The sequence below is a fragment of the Rhododendron vialii genome, chromosome 3a (assembly GCF_030253575.1).
Source record: "Rhododendron vialii isolate Sample 1 chromosome 3a, ASM3025357v1".
NCBI classification, from domain to species: Eukaryota; Viridiplantae; Streptophyta; class Magnoliopsida; order Ericales; family Ericaceae; genus Rhododendron; species Rhododendron vialii.
The window spans coordinates 46,327-69,864 of NC_080559.1; the positions used below are offsets into that span (position 1 = coordinate 46,327).

The following is a 23,538-nucleotide window of genomic DNA, read 5'->3' on the forward strand; positions in this document are numbered from 1 at the left end:
AACAGTTCACATTTAACGTTAGATACTTACATTTTACGTTATATACTCATTCATCAGCTCACATTTAACGTTATATACTTGCATTTTACGTTATATACTCATTCATCAGCTCACATTTAACGTTATATACTCATTCGCACATGATAGAAGATCACATATAACGATATTAAGGATGCAAACCTAAAATGATTTTGGTTGTTTAGGTTTAACCTTAAATAATGTCATATGTTCATTTTTTCAAGGGATACACATGACAGAAACATACATTTAACGTTAGATACTCATTCATCAGGAAAAATGAAATTTTGACCTGGCCTCATATAACAATATTAAATGTGAAATCGACATTTGATTAGTGGTTCGGTTGAATATATAATGTTATCAAAAGTGAGTTAGTGAAGCTGCTGCGCGGACCAGTTCAATAAGGTAAAATATATAATATTATATGTGACTTTCTGTGTAGCGAAACTTCAAAAAAAAAAAAAAAAACATATACCATTATTTGGGTATTATTCAGAACATGAATAACAAATCAATTTCATTGATTTATGAGGCTTACATAGTTATAAATTTGATCGACGATCTACAAAATGGATTCAGGTCTTCTAAATAGCGATATGAAAACAAGATAAATAAATTACACCAAAAGACTTTAAACAAATTAAAATTCTAAATCTAATGGCATTGGCTATCTTTTCAGGCTCAACAATCCTGATGTGGCTCTTCAACTTCAACATGTATCTTTGGTAGAAAGATTTGATGTGGAGGGCTCTTCTGAGGTTGACGTTTGAAGGAAATGAAAAAAAAACTGCTATAGTGGGGTATATATAGTGATTAGGCCTACATGATTATATTAGTATTTTCGTATGCTAGTGGACTTAGTAGGTTATGAAGTTTAGAAGTGGACTTAGTGGGTTATGAAACTGCTATAGTGGACTTATGAAAAATTCTCTAAAATGTATGAGCGCAAATACGAATGTTAATACCCCTTTTCATTCCTAAATTGTTATTTATGCTATACATGAGGAGCAATTCACTAAATTTGCTAGTCCAATTGTTATTTATCAAATTGGATCCACTTGCATTTAAGGCCTCATATTTTGATCTCATCAAGGATCCAAAATATGGACCGGGGGGGGGGGGGGGGGGGGGGGGGGGGGGGGCGCCTGGGCCAATTTTGGGGCCAACCCCGGTCTCGCTCCGATGATCTGAATCGTTCACTTTGTAGAGCTCGTCGAGTAGAACAACTATGCAAAAAATCAGCTTAATTGGATATCATTAAATACCTGATCGGAGCCCATATAACTCTCAGTCCATGGGTTACATGGGATTTGATCCAGTGTTTCGGATCCATTCTTTTTAAGATAAAAAGGTTCCGATCAGGTACTTAATGATATCCAATTAAGCTGATTTTTTGCATAGTTGTTCTATTCGACGAGCTCTACAAAATGAACGATTCAGATTATCGGAGCAAGACCGGGGTAGGTCCCAAAATGAGGAGCAGCAGCATGCTGCTGTCCCAGCCCCCTTCCCTCCCCAAAATATTGATAAGTTGGAACTCATGAGATAAAAAAAGAGAAGGGGGTTGAAAACGTTTTAAAAAGCACTATACATTTGTTCTTTGTTTTAGTATTATTTTCTTCTTGCTTTCTACTCAAACCAAATAAAGCATTATTTTCTTTAATAAATTATTTCCTTCCCTTCCCCTGTTTTTCCCATGTTTTAAAGAAACCATCAGTGGCAGATCAACTGTAACTTGGTTTTTGTGCAGGGCTTATGTAATCCTTATGCAGCTGATGTTAGTTTACAAGCAGCTTTTTTGGATTTTTTTAATCTTTGTTCTTTCTTTAATGTTGTAAGGGTTGTTAAGGTTTCGAGACTTGTAATAAAAACGGGTCATCTTAAAGCCAAGGTTACGCTACGTTGTATGTAATTTGTTTTTTTGTTTTTAATGGGATGAATCTTGTTTGTTTGTTTTTTTTATCTGCATGGGATATATTTTGTTCGAAAAAAAAAAAATTCTAACTTTTTTTTTTATACAGAAAAATAATTTCTAACTTGATATACCAAAACTTTGAATTGTGAAGTGGTGTGCAACGTCATGGTTCGAGTTTGGTATATCCCCTCTCCCTCCCTCATCTCTCACAATCTATCTTGACATGACAAATAGTTCAACACAGAAAAAAATGGGTACATAAGGGATTTTGTATCCGCATGTATAGGTTCATTGGAGTCCCTTATACTATTGTTCAAAAGCAGTAATTTTTTAGGGTTTAAAAAAATTATTTCAATCAGATATCAAGCAGACTGTTTACAAAAACTTCCAATTTTTGTTCAAGATCTAAGTTTGAATTATGAAATAAAGTTGTATATTATGTAAATATATTTATTGATAGGAACGAGATTTTCATACTTCACTTTTAGCTAATGAAACTCCCAAAGGAATGGTTTTTAAGGGGTTTTGGCTCCAGGCCTGTTAAAAAATAGACTGAAATCATGAGCCAGCGTAACAACCTCTTGGTCATAGCCAAAGGGACTTCTTATCCGTCAATGAAATATCCAATTTGAACCATAGCTATAGTCCGTGACAACGGCCCTGTCACCGCAGCACCATGTCTAATTGCTGCACTAGATGAGACGGGTGAATTTTTCATACAAAGATTAGACTTAACTAGATGAGACCTATCCCACGGCCACAGGCCCAAATTCCCCTCCTCCCCACCTGCGACATTCTCGAAGAGTTTCAGTTTGACAATGGGAGCTAGCCGAAAGCTACAGGGTGAGATCGATCGGGTTCTGAAGAAAGTTCAAGAGGGCGTCGATCTTTTTGACAGTATCTGGAACAAGGTATACTGCTTTCTGAATTCTTAACTACTGCCGTTTTACTCTCCAATTGATTTCGAACACTTCTTTTCTTGCCTTTAAAAAATGCATCGCCATCAACTTCGTCTCTTATTATCAACTCTGATATATCTGTATCTTTTATGGCTCCAGGTTTATGATACGGACAATGCGAATCAGAAGGAGAAGTTCGAGGCCGATCTCAAGAAGGAGATCAAGAAACTCCAGAGGTACCGAGACCAGATCAAAACATGGATTCAGTCCAGCGAGATCAAGGATAAGAAGGTCAGCACTCTTGTACTTTATGAATCCGGAATTCAGAGATATCACATTTTGTGCTCACAATCGATTTGAATAATTTTGACCTCTCAATTCATAACTGGAGTTATTCGTCCCTACCATGTATTTGAATGATGTTCCAGATAGCAACCAAGAAGAGGGGGTATATGGGTTGTTGAATTGAATTTATCAATTACCGCAGAGGAATTAATAACTGTTGCAAAAGTGGAAATTATTGAGCTGCACAAACAGAGAAAGCTAGCTCAATAGCAAAACAGAGAGCAAAATACCAGGGAATGAGTATGCGATTATCTAAAGCAGTCCTAGGGGTGTAAATGGTTTGGTTGGGTCCGGTTTTTACAGTTTCCACGCCCGATTTGAAGTTTTCGGTTTTAGAAACTCAAATCGAAACCGAACCAGTTAGTAATCGGTTTTGACTGGTTCGGTTTTCATTGGTACGGCTGGTTTTTTCGGTTTCATTCGGTTTGGACAAAATAGCATGAGAGAGATTTTAATTTTTACCTCAGAAGTTAAAAGAGATCAATAGCAGAATCGGAGAGGATCGGTGATGGGCTGAGAGGGAGATTGATTGAGACTCAGGGTCGGAGTAGATCGGTGAGAGGCTGAGAGGGAGAGCTAGAGGTGCGGCGCAGCTTTGAATCTTTGATGGAATAATTTTTACCTCAGAAGTTAGAGGAGATCGATAGGAGAATCGGTGAGGATCGGTGATGGGCTGACAGGGAGATTGATGGAGACTCGGAGTCGGTGTAGATTGGTGAGAGGCTGAGAGGGAGAGCCTAGAGCTAGAGGTGCAGCGCTGTGTTGAATCTTAAATAGATTTAGGGTTAGTTGTTTACTGAGGCACCTTTTTCGTTTTTTCTTACTGATATTTTTGTTTGGACACCAGTAAGGCACACAAGGCACTGACGCTGTAACAACGTGGACCGAATAGTAATGTATATAATGGGTTAGGCAGTGAATAATATAACTCAAATGGTTCGGTTCGGTGTGAACCGAGATGTCTTAACAATAAACTGAAACAGAAAATATTTTTTCTTAAACTAAAAACAGAACCGAACTGTTTGAGTTACAAAACCAAACAAACCAATTCTTTTTTTGGCTGGTTCGGTTTTTATTCCACCCCTATAAAGCACTATATAAAAAACAAATGAGTTTAATCAAGCAACTAGCAGGTACTCCGAAGGACGGACACTCAAGAGAAGGTGGTGTGTCGTGTCTGACACGTGCAAGTACTCTGAAGGACGGACACTTGAAAGAAGGTGGTGTGTCGTGTCATTTGTGAACCGTTTGAGGTTTGACTCGGTAAAGGCTTGTTCGAGTTTGATTCGTCTACGAAACGAATCAAATCCGAGCCTCAATTTTAGGCTCGTATAATAAATGAGCCGAACCTGAACTTGATAGTATTCGGCTTGATTAGGCTTGCAAACCTAAAGTAAGAATTCCATATGTAACCTTTAAAATGTAATACATGTACATAATAAAAGTAATATAAATTGTACACGTATAAACTTTTAAAATATATTTTATACAATTTTTTATAATCTTATATACGTTTGATGGTACGAACTTATTATGTAATAAATATAAATTTTTTTTGCAGCTCTAGACTTGTATGAGAGCATAATTATTTGATATTTTTGACTCGTTAAGGCTTGTGAACAAGCTCTAGTTCAACTCAAACCTAGGCAAGCTCGGCTTGTCAAATTTTCATTGAGGTCAAGCTTGGGTTAGCTAAAAAGTTAACAAACAAACCTGAACATTCTAAAGCTCAGCTTCGGCTCGTTTGCAGCTGTAGGACTTGGACCCCAACACTCCTTAGACATGTGTCTGAGACTTTTATGTTCGTAGATAAATTTTTTAATTCAGACACGTGCTTGGCACTCTTTCTGCTGATGTCAATGACTAAGAAATAAATGTGATCAGCATTTCTTGGACGCTTGCCAATATGTGGTTGTCAAAAATTTCGGAATTTGACATCACTATCACTATGATGTGCAAATTTGAAAAAATAGTAGTTCTTACGACCTATCACATTTAAATTTACTTGGAAGACATTTAAAGATTGATTGAAAATTCCTATCCGTGCCCATGTTCTATGTTTTAAGAAATTCTTGAGTTTCATGTCAATCTAAATTCTTCATAACTTGTGTATAATTTTGGTGATATCTATACATGACAATGTATGTGTGTGTGTGTGTAAATATATCATGGTTTGGCCGGAATTCATGGCCTAGCTCAGAAGCTCCACACCCCGTGTGTCTTCCTTGGGATTTGCTGCACTTATTTGTTACAATCCTTAGATCTTCACAAGTGCTGGACTACCTTTTACAATGAGTGATCTCCCCACAACCACTCCACTACTAGCTAGGGCCTGGGACTCCATCCCCAATCAAACTTAACCCCCCGAAAAAATCACACACAATAAGGGTTACAGTTTTTAAATTGCGAGATTAAGGGTGTACAGTCCCTTGTAAAATTACTTTCAGATCTAAATACTCTAAAAGATGAAATATCAAGATGAAGCTCAAAATGTGATTGCTAAAAGTAAACTAATAAAAGTTCAGTGCCCAAATTTCTTCAACTTTGTAAGTGTATCTTTTTATGGTCGTCCCTCTCTCCACTATATACTTCAGAAATACAACTGTAAAGGCTGAGACTTCGTAGCCGTTGGTGGTGAATTTGCAGCCGTCAACAATCATGCTATTTTTCTTTCATTCTTTATTTTCAATTAGATCTCCAATCAACTTTCAAAGAAATGTTCACAATTGAGCTTTTTTGTTTCCTTTTGTGTGCAAATATCTTCACTCTTTGACTAATGGAGAGAGCACCTTGATGTTGATATCCTTCACGTGTGTCTTCAACAACTAAGCAATCAATTCCCTTGGTTCTCTAACAACTTCTTTCCTTTTTATTCAAAGCTGAACTTCTTACACGTTTATTTCATTTGTCATGCTCTGGCTCTTCCGTATAACCTGCCCTCCAATAACGTAGTAACCAAGAGCTGTAGAGACTTATTACAAGTCCTTCAATAACTAGTATTAAGACAAATTACTCCAATATACTGTAGAAGATGTTATTTCAGTGACAACTAACTATACTGGTTGGCATGTATAAAGAGTTGTTCTTGTTAAACATCCTTAGTTTTTTTACCCTACGTGGTTGGTTTGTCGGACCATGGATGTGGCTGCAACAATACACCATCTGGAAATGGCTCTTTCTTATGGTTGGCCGGTTCTTATGCCAACTAGCCTTTAGATTCTTTGGTGTTTGCTGTACGGTCCTTGTAAATGTACAAGAGTTCCTAGCCCTTCGTAGTCAATATTGCGTAAAATGAGCTGTAACAACACAACAGGTAGTTCCACTCTGTCAATTGGAAAGCCAAAATGTGCTTGGACATTGGCCTCAATGCCTGTTATTTCCGACACTGTATCTGTGTATCATACAGTACTTCATTCTATGGTTTCTTTACCTATTCGCACCTGTGGAAGTGGGTGTCCCACTAGACTTTTATCTGCTTCTAGTGTGGACTCTAATTGGCTGGAGCGAGTCAGAATGGTTGCAGCAGATTACAGTTCTAGATTTAAGTTGTATCTGATATTGAATTTGTGTCTCTGTGAGACTGTTGGGTGTTTGTATATGGTCCTTAATGCTCTTTTGAGCTGGTAATATATCCATACAGATATGGTGCTGCCTGTAAAGGTTAAATCTCATCTGGCACTTTCGAGTTATTTATGACCTGATTGATGTTGGAGATGTTACCGTTGTACCTTGAATTTGTCCGTGGTTCCAAAGTTGACAATAAACTCCTTTTGTTGATATATGTTGACATAGGTTAGTGCCTCTTATGAGCAGGCTCTGATGGATGCTCGTAAGCTCATCGAGCGTGAGATGGAAAGATTTAAGATATGCGAAAAGGAAACTAAGACAAAAGCGTTCTCGAAGGAAGGCCTGGGCCAACAACCTAAAACGGTGAGCTTTAAACTGCTTTGTTTCCAGATTGATAATGATGCAACTATGAAGATTGCTGATGGTATTGTAAACTCGTCCTCATTAATGGAATGTTTTGATGTGGAAATTAGATGCACGTTCTCTGTGTAAAGTTTATCTTTCATAATACTCTTCATCTATTTTGTAGCAATGCTAAACTGTGAAAGATTGGTCACCGTGGAATGCTGGTGTTTCTTTTTCATCTAGAAATAGTATAACAGAAGGCTTTTCATACATGTTTTATCAAAGGGCTGGCAAACTGATTCATATTCCAAGCTGATTTATGTTCTACCTGTTTTCTGCTACAACAGTATACATATATGAATTTTGAAGTGTGGAATTCTACTCTCGTTTAATTTGATTTTCTTTTGCCTTCATCTTACATAGGATCCGAAGGAGAAGGCTAAATCAGAAACAAGAGATTGGTTGAACAACGTGGTATGAAACTAACTTGTGCATGAATTTCCTGCAATTTTGTCTTTTCTGGCTCAAGTTTGGTTGTCTTAATCACCTCAAGCTATTGTTCTCCTGATTAGTTATGAAATGAATCCATCATGATCTTTCCTAAGCTCTTGTTTCAGGAATAACTGGGTGGTTATTCCTGCTAGAAATGAAACTTAAAACTGTCACCACCATTTTGTCATATCATTTCAACCCTATGGTTTATATATGATACGCATGTGTAACTCATTGTTTATCACTGCATAGGTGGGAGAGATGGAATCTCAAATTGATAACTTTGAAGCTGAGATTGAGGGGCTTTCTGTTAAGAAAGGGAAAACGAGGCCGCCCAGATTGGTAAGACAGAAATAAAAGTATGATCCTGCAACTGGTTACATAGTGATTTTGTTGTAAATGATGAACGGATATTTGTTTCACAGACACATTTAGAGACTTCAATCGCCCGCCACAAGGCTCATATAATGAAGTTAGAATTGATTTTGAGACTATTGGACAATGATGAATTGAGTCCTGAGCAGGTCAATGATGTTAAGGATTTCTTGGACGACTATGTGGAGCGCAATCAGGTTTATTGTGTTCTGATATGTTTGTTTTCGTTCTTGGGTACTAATTATATTATGAGAACACGGCGAAAGAAAGGGAATCATGATATGTTCTGATACGTTTGTTTTCGTAGGATGACTTTGATGAATTTAGTGATGTTGACGAGCTTTACAGCTCTTTGCCATTAGACAAGGTGGAGACTCTTGAAGAACTAGTTATAATTGGTCCTCCTGGTCTTGTTAAGGTGATCTTTCTGCACTATTGCATCCATTGTGTAGCTTGTGTTGTTTGAAAAGTGAAAACCACATATTTGCAAGTACAAACCTAATCTCGTCTTCTAGGTTTTAATTCTTTCCCTTGCAATCCTCCTTTTGTTTTCCTCCCCACAATGAGGAAGAAAAACAAAAAAGAGAGAAATAAAATCTAGGGTTATAGTTAGAAAATAAGGTCCGTTTGTTTCGACATAAAATATTTTACAACAAAAATTATTTTCATGCAAAATCTTTTTTATTTAAAACAATTTTTGAACTTCTATTTGTTGTTTTGCACATTCTTAAAAATAGTGGTCTGAACTTTTGTAAAAGAAATTCCCATACGGCCAAGGTGTTCGGTTTTGGAAGAATAATGATGTTGGACAAAAATTTAGGAAATTTCAATTTTATGGAAACTTTATTCTAGGAATTATTCGTTTTAGGAATTCTCCTTTTAATGCCACTTGTTTAGGCATATTCCTATTAGTCTTTTTATTTTGTTAGTCTTTGTTTCCAAGTATTGTTTTGCTTGGTCTCCATTTTAAGTAATTACCTTATTGTTAGGACTCCTACTAGTATAAATAGGGGTGTAAGTTATTCAATTATTAAACTTTTAAGCTTTTTATCAATAATATTCAGAGATTCTCTCTTTCTTTCTTGTGCGCAAGAATTGCTCATGCGACGAGTTGTTTATCTCGTTTGGACTAGTACGCTAACTAGTCTCTCGTGAATTCCGCTGCGTCAAATAAGATGGGAAACGTTACATATTGGGTTTTATTGTATGTGGAAATCATGTCTTCGCAAGAAATTTGTATATGAATCCTCTATACCGATGCACATGAGAGAGAGAGAGAGAGGAGTGGGCAGGGAGAGAGAATGTCACATTGTAGGAAGTATTGGGGTGATAATTCATAGCTGTAAACCTATATTTATATGAGAGAGAGAGAGAGAGAGAGAGAGAGAGAGAGAGAGAGAGAGTTCTTGGCAAGTGACTGTAGATTTGCAGTAGTGGAAGAGAGGAATCATGATCCGCAGTTGTTAAAGGACTTACTGAGATTTCAGCCGTAAGTCATTTTCCGCTGATTTGGTGTAACACCAAAAATTAAGAATATTTTTGCGGAGAACATTTTCACCCCAAACAAATAGAGCCTAAATGTAATGGGCTGGTTGTCCTGTAGGTATATTCTTAATAACTGCATAAGCTGTTTGGCTTGCAAATTACTGAAGAAAAGGCTGTTTGATTTGGTATTGTATTATCCAAATAAATTCCCCAACCTTTGTTCAATGCATGTACGGCTGGGCTGGTAATCCTTAGTAATATTCCACTACAGATCGTGACGCTACGCTTACCTCTTGCTATTGTCTACTTATCTCTTGCTATTGTCTACTTAACTGTTGCTATTTACTACTCAACTCTGCTGCTGCTGAAACCTTCCTATTGATGTCAAATGTTCCTTGTAAATTTACTTAGCCTATTTAGGCTGTTGTTTTGAAACTCTTTGATATCAGATATGTTAGCATGCCTGAATTCTTGAGGTCTGTACGCCGTGTTCTAAAACCATGTGGAGCAAAGAAAAAATGCATTCAAATGCGATGCCAAATGCGTAGGGAGGTATGAAGTCCTGGGCATGGAATGATGTTTTGTTTTCCTATCATGCCCAAAGGAACCCATCTCCACATCCTCAAAATGGCACAAGGCCGAGCAAGTACCCATCCTCACCCTTTCTTGGTTAGATTCCTTGAGTCCCACAAGACAACAAATCCCCTATTCGTGCAGTCTTCGAATAATCTTAAGCTCTTACTTGTCCCTCTCGCTCCTTCATCAGACTCTTCCACTACATTTATTCGAAAACACCTCATTTTATTCAATTGCACGCACAAGAGGTCAACTCTCCTACACCTTGTTTGTAGCCGGATCGACTGAAACTTCCACCCCCCAACTTTTGGTTTTGGGACCCTATATGCCAAACCTCCTCGGTAGGCCTAAGGTACTCCAAATGAGCATGACGTAGGCGCCACTTCAACCCCTCCAAGCCCCTGAAGGCCTCTGTGATACAATTTTGTCGTGTGTTTTCAAGTTTTCAACTGCCTCCCTAACCTTGCCACCTTAAAAAATTACCTCCAACCCTACTTCAATTCATGCCCTTGACCTTCAAATCCTCTTACCTCCATTTAAGAATACCTCCCTCGATATTAATTTGACAACCAAAGTCAAATAGGGAGACAACGCACTGCAAGAATTGACTCTATGATCTTCTAAAAATTTCCTGATGTGATTGCAGATTGATCGCAATTCCCCCAATTGGGATAGCCCCTGAAAAAAGCCTACTCCCCTTCTATGTGAGAATAAAAGCGTCCCCATCCCTGCCTCCGCGTCTAAATTGTCTTATGAGAGACTTGCGCTATATGCCAGCGCCTTCCTTCAGTTTTTCTTCCCATTGAAACCCATACTAGCATGGAAATTAGATTTCCTTCAGTACTTAACTTTAGCCGACCACTCGATGTACTTAATGCATGTTTTGGGTTTAGAATTTATTGCTATTACTACATGTGAGCTTCAGCGCATATGGAGCAGTCTATTTTCTATTTTAAGCTTGTTCTCGTATTCTTCTCAACAATCACGTGCGGTGTGGTATCTTTGCCATTTGCGTAGAAACTTCTAAAAGGTTAAGCTTTTTGGCAGGGTGCTGGTGCCGTTACTGCAATTTTAAGCGTGAAAAATTCATTGGCGACATCCCCAACTCTGCAACTGGTATGTATTTCTCAATTCTGTAGACAAGAAGCTTGTAATATAAAGCTGAAAAGAATCCTTTATGAGATCTTTCGTGTTGATATGCGGATGTATCCCCGAACAAGGTTTGGGTCCTGGAGATTTAAATTGATCCTCTGATCCCCTCCTACCCTGAAAATTGGATTGTGGTCCGTTTGGATAGGACGAGATCCTACGGTTATGGTAAAAACGTGGGAAAAGAGATAAAACTGAATGGGTTCTAGAAGTGGCAGCTTGCTGGATTGTCAATGGGGGTCCTAAAAAGTGAGTGATTTAGGGTTTCAATGGTTACATTCAAGGACAACGGGGAAGAGTAAGGCTTAGGGTTGATCTAAGCATGATAATGTACGTGTTTTAGGCAGAAAAGGGATTTTCTATCACTTTGAACATTAACCCAAGAGTGGTTACACGAAGAATCATACAATGCCACAAGAATATAAGATGATACTACAAATTCCCTGAAACACAAACCATACCCTTTGGTTGCTGTGTTCTTGTAGTTGTGCCAGGACTTGACTTGTACATAGGAAACTTTCAAACCTTAGCCATAGTATTCTTTTTTTTTTTTTTTTTTATCGGCAACTAACTATAGTATAGTATTCTTTGGCTGCGGAACATCATGTACAAAACACACAAAAACCATGATCCGTATTACGAAGAATAGTGGACCTACACTCCAAGTCCAGCAATTTGCTAAACTATATAAATACCTCAAACTATGGAAAACCTAATGGGAAGTCACGAAGCATGTGTAATTAGGTAAATAACAAGACTGGAAACTACTCTTAAGTTAATAAATTTTTGATGTAGGACAATAAAGGAAGTTTGGGTTTTTGTATTGAATGGAAGGTTTAGGGTTGGGGCTTTATAAAATAGGAGAAACACAACCAAAATAGTGATGTTCCTAGTGCTGTGAACGGTAATGGGGGCCGATAGTAAATAGAAAACAGGAATGAAAGAAAAGAAGACGAAGAATGCTCTAGGATTTTCACTCCTTGAGGGTTTAGCATCACACTTTGGGTTTAAATATAAAAGGCTCATGGCAAGGGGCTAGTTACAGTTGAAGATGTTTATTTGTCACTTATTAGGTAGTGTCTGAGAACTTTCATCCAAGTCTTGTCTGCTAGTTATCCGTTGATGACTTTAGAAATGTCAAACAGGCATTGCTCACAATCTTGGGCCTGTTATCAGTGTCTGGATTTTTCAACAATAATTAGTCATCAATAAGCCTTTTTTTTGGGCCCCTAGGAGATGTCATTGTTGTACAGTTTACAATTTTGGAAGCCCTAGGAGATGTTCCTTTGTGTAACTGTATTTATGCTTAATCTTTAAATGCCCAACTTAAAATATAGCTGCTGTTTTTCCCCATGATAAGCTTGCAACCAGAACTTATCTTCAATTCTCTGCCTGTATACATGTTCTAAATGTTCATCTGTCTCCCATTTCAACTGCTCAAATAAATTGATCCTGCTGTAGTGCAGTACTGGTTGATGCTTTCCTTTCCAGCCAAAGTGACATCTTCTTTAAAACAGGGTATTCCCATTCAAGAGCAAGCTGAAGAGACAGCTTCCCACGAAAGTAACTCTGATATTGTTGCAAGGTCTCCACCGCCTAAAAATAGTCCAACTAGTTCTTCTGCAACATCACCAACAGGGAGCCACGTAACTCATGGTGCTGTGAGCACTTCAACCCCTTATTTGTCTGGTGCATCAACTGCTTCAGTAATCCTTGCAGGTCCAAATACTATTCGAGGTGTGTTGGAAAATGCAAGTGCTTCCCTGTCTTCATCTGCTGTGAATGTGTCTAATTCTTCCAAGGAGGAAGAGACCGCAAGCTTCCCTGGTCATAAGTTCTCTCCAGCTCTTACTGAAACTGAAGTAGGGGGTCCTGGTAGGGATGGCCTAACCAACCACCCATCTACTAGTGCAGTTCTGACTTCTGGGATTGCAATTCCTACCACCGGAGCTATTGGTGCTGTTTCTTTAGTCTCTGAAATGGTGACGAGAAATACATTGGGAGCTGATGAGAGACTTGGGAGTACTGGAGTGGTGCAGCCTTTGGTTTCCCCAGTAAGTAATAGGGTGATCTTGCCACAGGCTGTCAAGGCTACTGATGGAGCTGGTACGGCCGATGGTGGCAATATTGGCGAGGGTGCAGTTATGGCTGGCAGGGTCTTCTCCCCCTCTGCAGTTCCTGGTATACAATGGAGGCCTGGAAGTCCATTTCAGAACCAGAGTGAAGTTGTATGTGCCTGGTTAAATAGCTATTTACTTGTCGCTTCCTGACTCTTTCTTTGTGCATGCATGTGGCTTATGTGGACTGGAGAAAATCCACAGAGGTATTCCTACTGGAGTTTGAAAGGATCTGCCATATATTTTCTTTTTCTTTTTTTGTTACAAGGATCTGCCATATTTATTGAAGTAAAACTTGCTTCTTATGCATATCTTAAGTTTTCAAATTGTTTAGCCATTGTTTTTGGCGAGTTTGTGGCGATGGGTGGTTATTTGTAGTTAGAGCTCCTCTTCTTATCTTTTTTAGTGGTTGCAGACTGGAAGTATTGTAAGTTTCTATTTTGGTGAATTGTATTTTTGACATTTTATTTTACGTCTGAATATGATTTTGTCATAGTCTTGGGTTCTGGTATTATCTTTTCCTACAAGAAACATTGAGAAAGACACACATTTGCGCGCACGCGGTTTGGTTGGGAGCTGAAGCATAATTTTTTTATTTTCCATACTGTAAGGAAGATAATTAGACACCTTGCCATCATCCATGGTGCACAAAATCTGTGGGTAGCAGCATTCTTGTTTATTTGGGGCAATTGTACTGCTTGAAATTTTGTCCTGCTGTTTGTTTCTTCGGTTTTAACAAAAAGGCAATTCGGAGGCGGCAAATTTGAAGGGAAAATAGACTGGTGGAAAACATTTTGGAGCCTTCTTTTGAGATCTCACGCTCTCTTGTTGATCTGTTTTCGCAACTTTAAAGCTTGAAGCTGAGTATTTTTACCCCTGACAACTTTCCTTGAAGATGCGTATGCTCCTAACCTATTAGTGGACATCTGCATTTTGATGAGCATTGTAGTACGGAGTCAATCATAGTCGTAATTTGTGTCATTCTGTTTCAGTTAGATTTTTCTATTTGCTTTTCAGGGGCAGTTCCGTGGAAGAACTGAAATTGCTCCTGACCAGAGGGAGAAGTTTTTGCAGCGCTTCCAGCAGGTACAGCAACAAGGCCAGAGTAATCTGCTTGGCATGCCTTCTCTTGGTGGGGGAAATCCAAAGCAGTTCTCTGCACAACAGAACCCACTCTTACAGCAGGTGCTCATAGTTTTCTGATTTTATATGTTCTCTTTTTTTGCCATTTTATCTCATGAACTTTCGCCTAATCTTCTTTTGTTCTTCTCTCCCAATTCTGATTGATTTGTCTTTTGTTTTAGCGATGGACTCAGGTGAATTCTCAATGTTTATCATTTTTTTGTTTGTACATACCGATGCTCTCGACTATCAATGAAGGAAGCATGGTAATGTGCACATAAATTGATTTGGGTCTCTAGGCCTGCCCTCTCTGATGCCATTTGGCTTTGATTTGGGGGCATGGTTTTACAACAAAACGTCCTTGTAGCTCCTCGGTTCTTGGAGGTTTAGGGGGACCACTGTTTTAGTGGTATTCTGAGAGCAGCCACTTTGTGCATATATTGCCAAAGGTTAGGTCTGTCTCCAATCATCCCCCGCCCATACCCCCAATGATTGGAGACTAGATGGGTTATGTTATGTTGTTGTTGTTGTACATACCGATGCTCTGGACTTTCAATGAAGGAAGCATGGTAATGTACTCATAAGTTGATTTGGGTCTCTGGGCCTTCTTCTCTGTTGCCATTTGGCTTTGATTTGGGGGCATGATTCCATAGCAAAACAGGTATAGGGTGGCCACTGATTCAGTGGTATTCTGAGAACAGCCACTTTGTGCATATTGCCAGAGGTTAGGTCTGTCTTCAATCCTCCCCACCCTTACCCCTAATGATTGGGGACTAAATGGGTTCTGGTGTTGTTGCTGTGTTGTACAATCACTTATTGTGATGTTACTGAGTTTTTCAACTGAATTGATTTAGGGTAAATTACACCAACTTCCCCTGTGGTTTGCATTTTCTAAAGCAAGGCCCGCTAGGCCACTAGTTTGTCTTAACTACACCGACCTCCTCTCCCACAACAGTGCATGAAATGAAGTTATTGGAGGCAATGAAATCTCAATTTGGTCATGTAATTACAAAGAACAGTGTCATCCTTCTTAATTTTAATATCTACCTAATTCCCCTCATGCTCTCTCTCTTCTTCACCTTCCTCCAAGCCATCAAACAGCCATCTCCTTGCTCATATTTAACCTCCTCCAGCTGCCGTTTACCTCTCACTTTTCTCCTTCATCCCATAGCCATCAGCGTCTCCACTACCGCTACCATTTGAGTATCCCCATTCCATTTCCAGACTCTTCTCCTTGCTCATTGTCCCATCACCTGCCTGCTTGCTCGATTATGAACAAAAGCAGTAGATAGTGTGTATGCGTGTGACTGGATTTGGAGGTTTCATAAGACACAGAAATATGTGTTACAGTGTGTTAGTGTACGTGTATAAAGATACCTGTAACATAGATGAGTTGTGGAGATTTGCTAATTTGTGGATTCCATGGATTGTTGCAGGCAGCAGTCTCAGGTTGGATAAGATAAGTGTGTGTGGGGTTGGCAACTTGCCATTATGGAGTCACAATCTTTTTGTGTGGCTTGATACTGTGAAGTGTTGAGCCCACGGTTGTGAATACTGATTCGGAAGACCCAAGTTTAATTGGGATGACCTAATGAATAAAACTCACTGGAAAGCTGAACCAGGTCAATTGAAAAAACCAACCTGATTGCCCTCAGGCCTCACCTCCGCTCTCTTTCGATTTTGCAAGTCCTAAAACCTCCATCTTCCCGTATGCGGCTACCCTACCTCTACTGTCCCCTCCCTCCCATCTTCTCCCTCATGCCCCACCACACCCCCACTTTCGCAGCTTCGCTTTCTGCCCACATTTTCCTCATTTTGCATCTAATCTCCCCCTCACCCTCTTATTCCCCTCCCTCACTTCCTTCATCTCTCTCGAGCCTCCCCCCACCCATTCACTTCTATGGAAGCAAATAAAAAAATAAGCCCCTTATTGAAGACAGTCTCAATGGGGGCATATTGGAAGGGGGCCACACAACGAAAATGTACTAACCTCGCTGGATACATTAGTAATTTAAGGTATGTAAATGTTTTTCTCAAAGGCAAGGAGGCCATTACCCCTTTTTGGTCAATATGTAGTTCCACCTCTGCCAATGAACAAAACTCTCTACAAAGTTATTGGCCAAGTCAATTATTTTGCAGGAGGGCAGTGCTGACATTGAGAAATTATATTAGTTAGATCCATGTTCTATAGGATTTACTTGGTCCAAATGAGCTATTTTGAACAAGGTTTCTTTAGTCTTTTTCTTTAGGTTTGTAGTATCAATATTAAGGCTTCTCAATATGCTACTTGGTAATTCTATGTGTTTATTTAGTTAAGTTTTTGATATGCACAGTTTCAGCCTAATTTGTTGTTTTCCTTTAGGATTGGAAGTCTTTTCCTATTGTACTTGATCTTGGAAGGCCAATGGCTAAGCAGATTTAGGTGATTAATTGTATTTGAGGAGAGTTTTCCAATGTCTTTGGTATTTTATGGAATCAACAAAGAGCGTAATGCCTTTGGTTTTGACGTGCTTGGAGAATCAAAAGAAGGGGAGATCCTTCATGTTCTTGTGTTTTTGTTTTTAAATCTGGGATGATCACGTATCATTGAGGTATACACTAGCCGGTAGCCACAGACTAGTCAGAACCTTTTTTGCGTATGCACATGCCCGCCCAGTGTGCTTCTTTCACCACATTCTCAGGTCCCGGGTGTCTTCCAGCCTCAGAAGAAGTCACGTGAGCCCTGGACATCTGCAACATCCTCCCACGCCTTTTATTAATATGGTAAAAAACTGAAGGAAAAGACTGCTCCATTTGGTGACTTTTGCGGTTGTCCTCACTGAACCAACTTGAATCTGTACTACAATTCAGATCATGTCTTACTGAAATCGGATTTCCTTTTTGTGCATATGGGCTTAGACTTTACTTTTTTCCCCTTTGGGAAGTTTCAAAGGAAGATAAATTAGTTTTGTGGTCCAGTGGTTCAGAACTTTTTGAAGTTAGGCATGGACCAAGATGACTGAGCCCTGCCTGCCTGGGAATGTGTACATTCTATCTTCTATGGCTTTATACTCTTGAATTTACACGTTCTGTATTCTATGGCTGCCTACCTTGGAATGTACCGGTCCATCTTCTGAGGGTCTACCATAAAATTAGGCTTTTTTTATGAGCACATTATTTTAGTCCATCAGTTGTGGTGAGGTGTAGGTTTTCAATTTGCTCTTTCAGAGAAACACTTACTGCTTATTATGGCACGGTCTCTCTCCCTCAAACAACCCCCCCGCCCGGCTCTCCTCTCTCCATGCTTGAGCTTTTAAAGGTTGATTTTGCTCTGTAAGAGAATCCCTGCAGAACGGTATCCTCACTTGTAGCAAAAAGATCCTGGGTTTGGTTTGGTTGTCCCTTCTCGTTTCCTTGTTTTCATTACATGAAAGAGATTCTATTAATATGTGGAATATTCACGAGATCAACTGACAGTGACAGTTACCATTGGGTTTCTCTAGTGATCCATTTCTTTTCTTGTGAACTTCAATTTATTTAGCTATTTGATACTATTTTGTAGTTGGCTTCACTATTATGAATTTTCTTCTCATGACATTTAGTCATCTCTTCAGTTCAATTCTCAAAGCACCTCTGTCTCACCTCAAGGTGGGTTGGGACTTGGAGTCCAAGCATCAGGTCTTACTGCTGCTGCATCTTCCTCACAACAGCAGCCAATTCCAATCCACCAACAGTCTGCTCCGCAGGCATTGATATTGACAGGATCAAAAGATGCTGGTATGTTTAACTGGTTACTTTATGTTGTCTATATTGTGTATGCTGCACACATGTTCTGCTGCCTGGGTACCTGTAGCTACAGCTTAATGCTTTGGTTAGAGTGAGTCTAATATATGTAACACAAATGGAGTTTCAGTTGTAATTCTAGTCAATAAGTTATTATATTAACCCTGGTGGATGTTGGAGTAAACACAATAATAGTCATTAGAATGAATTTGATGCAGGATTTGGTCATGCAAAAGCTGAGGTGACGCAACAACGGCCAACTCAGTCTGATGATTCAACTACAGATCCTACTTCAACCACTGGGCTGGGAAAGAATCTCATTAATGATGATGATTTGAGAGCTTCTTTTACATTAGATACGCCGGTACGTTAACTATGTTTCCTTGTTCATCATTTTTCAGATTACTAGTCGGTAGTTTTTGATGTTGCAGTCTCTATACTTTATATTGCTTTTTTCTTGTGTTGTAAATCGGTTTTTAAGTTGGGTAAAACCGATTTAGAAATTAGGAGGACCATGTTCTTGGGAAGTGATGTAACTTCAAAATCCAAGCCACACTAATCAGTTAATCCACACAACTGAAAATACCACATTAACAGATAATTTGATCACAAACTGCAGCTTTGATCTCATGAAAACACTCTCAAAATACATAGTGAAAGAAGGATAGATAGAAGAGGAAGAAATGGGAGCAACCTAGTGTCAACTAGGGGGCTTGAAACCGCAAGGAGAAGAGGGAGAGGGGGGGAGGGGGAACCAACTACTAAGGGGCCTTGAATCACAAAAGGAGAGGAAGAGAGTAGGGAGGGGGATACAGGAAGGGAATCTTGGCCTCCTCAAAAATGAAAGACTTTAGTCCTGTATATAAACCAATAAAATAACGATCAAGCTATTGTTTAGAGAGGAAAAGTGTGTAGGGTGTTGAATAAACCCTCACACATAAACATTTATTTATATAAAGAGATAGTTTGTTACACAATGTAATAAAGCAATGTGGGACTAAACACAATATACTAGTATACTAGTATTCCAACACTCCCCCTCAAGCTGGGAAATAGATATCACACAAACCCAGCTTGTCACATAACATCTCCAACCGGGGCTTAAATAATGACTTGGTGAATATGTCAGCCAATTGAGCACTCGTAGACACGAAGGGAGTTGCTATAACACCATCAGTCAACTTCTCTCGCACCAGATGACAATCAACTTCGATATGCTTAGTCCGCTCATGAAATATGGGGTTGGATGCAATGTGAATTGCGGCTTGGTTATCGCAATACAAATTCATATGCAATTGCGCATTGAATCCTATCTCCTCAAGAAAAGATCGCACCCACACAATCTCACATGTGGTGTGAGCCATGGCTCTATATTCTGCCTCTGCACTAAACCGTGCAACCACGGTCTGTTTCTTACTCTTCCAATTAACAAGATTGCCACCAAGAAAAACACAATATCCAGTAGTTGACCTCCTTTCAGATGGGCCTCCTGCCCAATCAGAATCAGTGAAGGCCTCAATACGCAAATGACTATTAGCTTTATAAAATAGACCACGTCCGGGATGAGACTTGAGATACTTGACAATTCTAAGAACGGCCTCCCAATGTAGCAGACGAGGAGCAGACATAAACTGACTCACAATACTCACTGCAAATGAAATATCAGGACGTGTAATAGTGAGATAATTCTGTTTACCAACCAAACGGCGATATTGATCAGGACTAGACAGTGCCTCCCCCTAATCAATGCATAGTTTGACATTGGGATCCATAGGGGTATCGACAGGTTTTGCCCCCAACAAACCAGTCTCATTAAAGATATCCAGCACATATTTCCTCTGCGATAAACTAATACCATCTTTAGATCGTGTCACCTCGATACCTAAAAAGTATCACATTCTACCCAAGTCTTTAGTATGAAATTGACTCTGCAGAAAGGCCTTCAACGCATAAATACCTTTCTGGTCGTCACCCGTAATAATAATATCATCGACATACACAATCAATAAAACTTTGCCCCGAGTAGATGTGAGAGAGAAAACAGAATGATCAGACTGACATCGACGCATACCAAATTTCAAAACTGCATCACTTAACTTGCCAAACCTGGCCCTGGGAGACTATTTAAGCCCATAAAGAGCTTTACGAAGACGACATACCTGAGAACGCTCCCCCTGAGCAACAAATCCGGGTGGTTGCTCCATATAAACCTCCTCAAGAAGATCGCCATGTAAGAAAGCATTCTTGACATTCAATTGGAATAAAGGCCAGCCAAGATTGGCTGCAAGAGAAATAAGAAGGCGGACAGAACCAAGCTTCGCAACCGGGGAAAAGGTCTCAGCATAGTCAACACCATAAGTCTGGGTGTAGCCTTTCGCAATAAGGCGAGCTTTGTAACGCTCAACAGACCCATCAGGATGATATCTCATAGTGAATACCCAGCAGCACCCCACAGTTGACTTCCCAAAGGGTAGATGAACCAACTCCCAAGTTCTATTATCATGGAGCGCAGAGATCTCCTCCTCCATAGCTGTCCATCACTCAGAAATAGACAAGGCCTCCTGAACAATTTTAGGAACAAAGACAGAGCAAACAGAGGCAGTAAAAGCACGAAGGGTGGGGGACAAATGATCATAAGACACAAATTTAGCAATAGGATGAGAGATAGTGCAAGTGCGAATACCTTTACGAAGAGCAATGGGAGGAGAAGGTGGAGTAGTAGTGGCCAAAGGAGGTGGACTCGGATCTCACAACGGAGGAGAAGGCTCAACAGCAGGCGGAGGTGGTGGGGCAGCTTTGGCACGACAAACATATACCCTGCATGGGGGGTGGCTGCTTTTAAGGTCGCCCTGAAGGAACCAAAATATGCATATACTTAGACTGATCCCCATGGGAGGAAGTCGGAAAATAGAGTAATGACTCATGAAACGTAACATCTGCACAGACAAACTCGCGATGTAGAGTGGGAGAATAACACTTATAACCTTTTTGAGTCCGAGAGTACCCCAGGAAGACACACTTGATAGAGCGTGGATGGAGTGGCCTGTCATATGATCAGTAGCACCATAATCAATAACCCACGAATTATTAGAAGCCAGGCCAGCAAAGGTGGAGCCTTTCTGAGCGAACGTAGTAGTGGAGGAGGAAGGCACATGAGAAGGCGGCTGAGAAATCAGGCGATGATGCTCATCCTCTGGAATAGTAACAACACGTGGGAATGTGGGATGGGGCTGGGCACAGAGCTAGACAACACGGAGCCATCATCCTCAGAAACTGTAACCTGATGGGCAGATTGGCGGCCATGAAGGATCCAACAATACTCAATAGTATGATTAGTACCATGGCAATAGGTGCAGTAACGAGGCCCACGACCACGGGCATGACTATTATTACCAGAATCACGACCACGGGCACTACTACCAGAATCATGGCTACCAACAGATTGCACCGGACCACTACTACCAGAATCACGACCAAATCCACGGCCAAGAGGACCACAACTGCCTCCCCTTGACTCTCGACCACCACGGTCAAAACCACGAGAAAACCGCGATGGGGGACGAGGATGGTGGGTGGCTCGCCGGAGGTCAGTGGAGACGATTGAGGGGCTGACGATGATCGGCGAAGGGTGGGTGTGGCCGACAAGGGCTGGGTGAGGGCCGACGGGGGCTGGGTGAGGGCTGTCAGGGCTGGGTGAGGACTGTCGGGGTTGGGTGAGAGCTGGGAAGGTGGTGGGTCAGGGTTTCGGTACTAATTTAGGACTGAAGGGTGGGTTCGAAGGTGGTAGGTTAGGGTTTCGGGACTAGAAGACTGATTTAGGGCTGTTGAAGTTTGAAGGTGGTGGGTTAGGGTTGCCGAAGGTGGTGGGTGGCTGCCGGCTATAGTGGGTTTAGGGTTTCAAGAGTGGTTTAAGATTGGGGTTAAGAACTCGCTTTGATACCATGTTATTTAGAGAGGAAAAGTGTGTAGGGTGTTGAATAAACCCTCACACATAATCATTTATTTATATAAAGAGATAGTTCGTTACACAGTGTAATAAAGCAATGTGGGACTAAACACAATATACTAGTATACTAGTATTCCAACACAAGCCATCTACATAGAATTAGATTGCATAAGGAAGCATCTTCTAACATGTTTATTTTACAACTGAGCAATGCAGCCCATGGGGCTGGCTGTTGAGCGTTTATGTTGGTAGGCTTGTAGGGAGGCTACCCTAGAAGAAGGTATTGCACTCCAATGGACAGACAGTAGATGAAAACAATCCACATTATTCTTGCAGTTACCTTACCGATTATGCTGTTTTCTTGCCGGTACATCCATGAAAGCTTGATGTTATTGGACCCATTTTGTAAGACTACTTCATTTGGCTCTTTAATTTGCTTAACAATTGAGAAAGTGGGTTTGAAATGAATAACTTTATAAGGAATATGATAATTGTAACTCCATTTGATTAGTTTTAAAGGTTCAAAATAAAATGGAGTTTGATACTAGGAAGCATGTGCATGGTATATAGGGCTGCTAAACGAACCAAACAGCTCGAGCTCGACTTTTGGCTTGTTCAAACCCGTTCAAAAAATATATATAAGTCAAGATCAATCACATTTTTTTGTTTGTTTATGAATTCAAGCCAAGCTTGTGCACACGAGTGTTTGGCTCGATAGGCTTATTAACAAAGGGATCATTCCATAAATATTACAAATATAGGGGTAGATTAATAAATATCCCAAAATATGATATCAGAGTCAGCCTTTCATATAGATATTTTCACGAGTTTTACAGTACCATTGCATCTAGATACGAAACCTCCTATGTGAGATATAAACTTTTGCTACTTAATGAGCCTACTTGAGCTCAAGCTTGAAAGCTCGGAACTTCATGAGCTTAAGCCTAGGCTTGAAAGCTCTAGATTGATTTGCATGTTCTACGAGCCGAGCAGAGCCAAGCCAAGCTTATCACAAACACAAAACTTTAAATGTGAGCCAAGTATAGGGGTGGAATTGGGCTTAAGCCCAAAAAAAAGAATCTTTCTTTCATAGCTCATGGGGGACCGTTGACACAGCGAGTTCTCCCTTTATGGCATGTGGGCGTTCAGGAGCGTCTTCTTTCTTTTGGTATAGATATGGGTGACCCTTCTTTTCTCTTACAGGGATTGACTCCCAAAACATGAAATTGCGGGCTTGAACAATTAATCTCAAAAGATTCTCAAGCTCGAGCCGAGCTCAAACACGTAATAAGGAGTCGAGCCAAGCCTAAGCAAAACTATGCTTGGTTTGTTTGGCTCGATTAGCTCCCCGAATGGTATAGATATGGGCACGGGTCTGCGGATACAAAAAAGCTTGAAAGAGTGTCAGTAGAACTGGTTTAT

At 40.1% G+C, this 23,538-nt stretch overlaps 1 protein-coding gene and 2 non-coding genes across 4 annotated transcripts in view; all 3 read left to right on the forward strand.

The window, feature by feature from the left end:
- Positions 1-2,651: 2,651 nt before the first annotated feature.
- The window catches only part of LOC131319286 (uncharacterized), a 29,950-nt gene continuing 9,063 nt past the window's right edge, over positions 2,652-23,538 (forward strand). The window contains exons 1-12 of one of the 2 annotated variants that reach the window (XM_058349473.1): positions 2,652-2,847; positions 2,995-3,126; positions 6,973-7,110; positions 7,516-7,566; positions 7,837-7,926; positions 8,010-8,156; positions 8,267-8,377; positions 11,068-11,136; positions 12,687-13,397; positions 14,304-14,471; positions 18,002-18,164; positions 18,389-18,534. In XM_058349473.1, coding sequence (XP_058205456.1) covers positions 2,755-2,847; positions 2,995-3,126; positions 6,973-7,110; positions 7,516-7,566; positions 7,837-7,926; positions 8,010-8,156; positions 8,267-8,377; positions 11,068-11,136; positions 12,687-13,397; positions 14,304-14,471; positions 18,002-18,164; positions 18,389-18,534 — 2,019 coding nt within the window. In that variant the 5' untranslated portion in view covers positions 2,652-2,754. The remainder of the gene's footprint in view (positions 2,848-2,994; positions 3,127-6,972; positions 7,111-7,515; positions 7,567-7,836; positions 7,927-8,009; positions 8,157-8,266; positions 8,378-11,067; positions 11,137-12,686; positions 13,398-14,303; positions 14,472-18,001; positions 18,165-18,388; positions 18,535-23,538) is intronic. The other variant, XM_058349474.1, reaches the window with a different exon arrangement.
- LOC131321440 (small nucleolar RNA snoR100) lies at positions 14,659-14,766 on the forward strand. Its single transcript, XR_009198487.1, has one exon. It is a non-coding gene; the product is annotated as a small nucleolar RNA snoR100 (small nucleolar RNA).
- LOC131321491 (small nucleolar RNA snoR100) lies at positions 14,962-15,068 on the forward strand. Its single transcript, XR_009198535.1, has one exon. It is a non-coding gene; the product is annotated as a small nucleolar RNA snoR100 (small nucleolar RNA).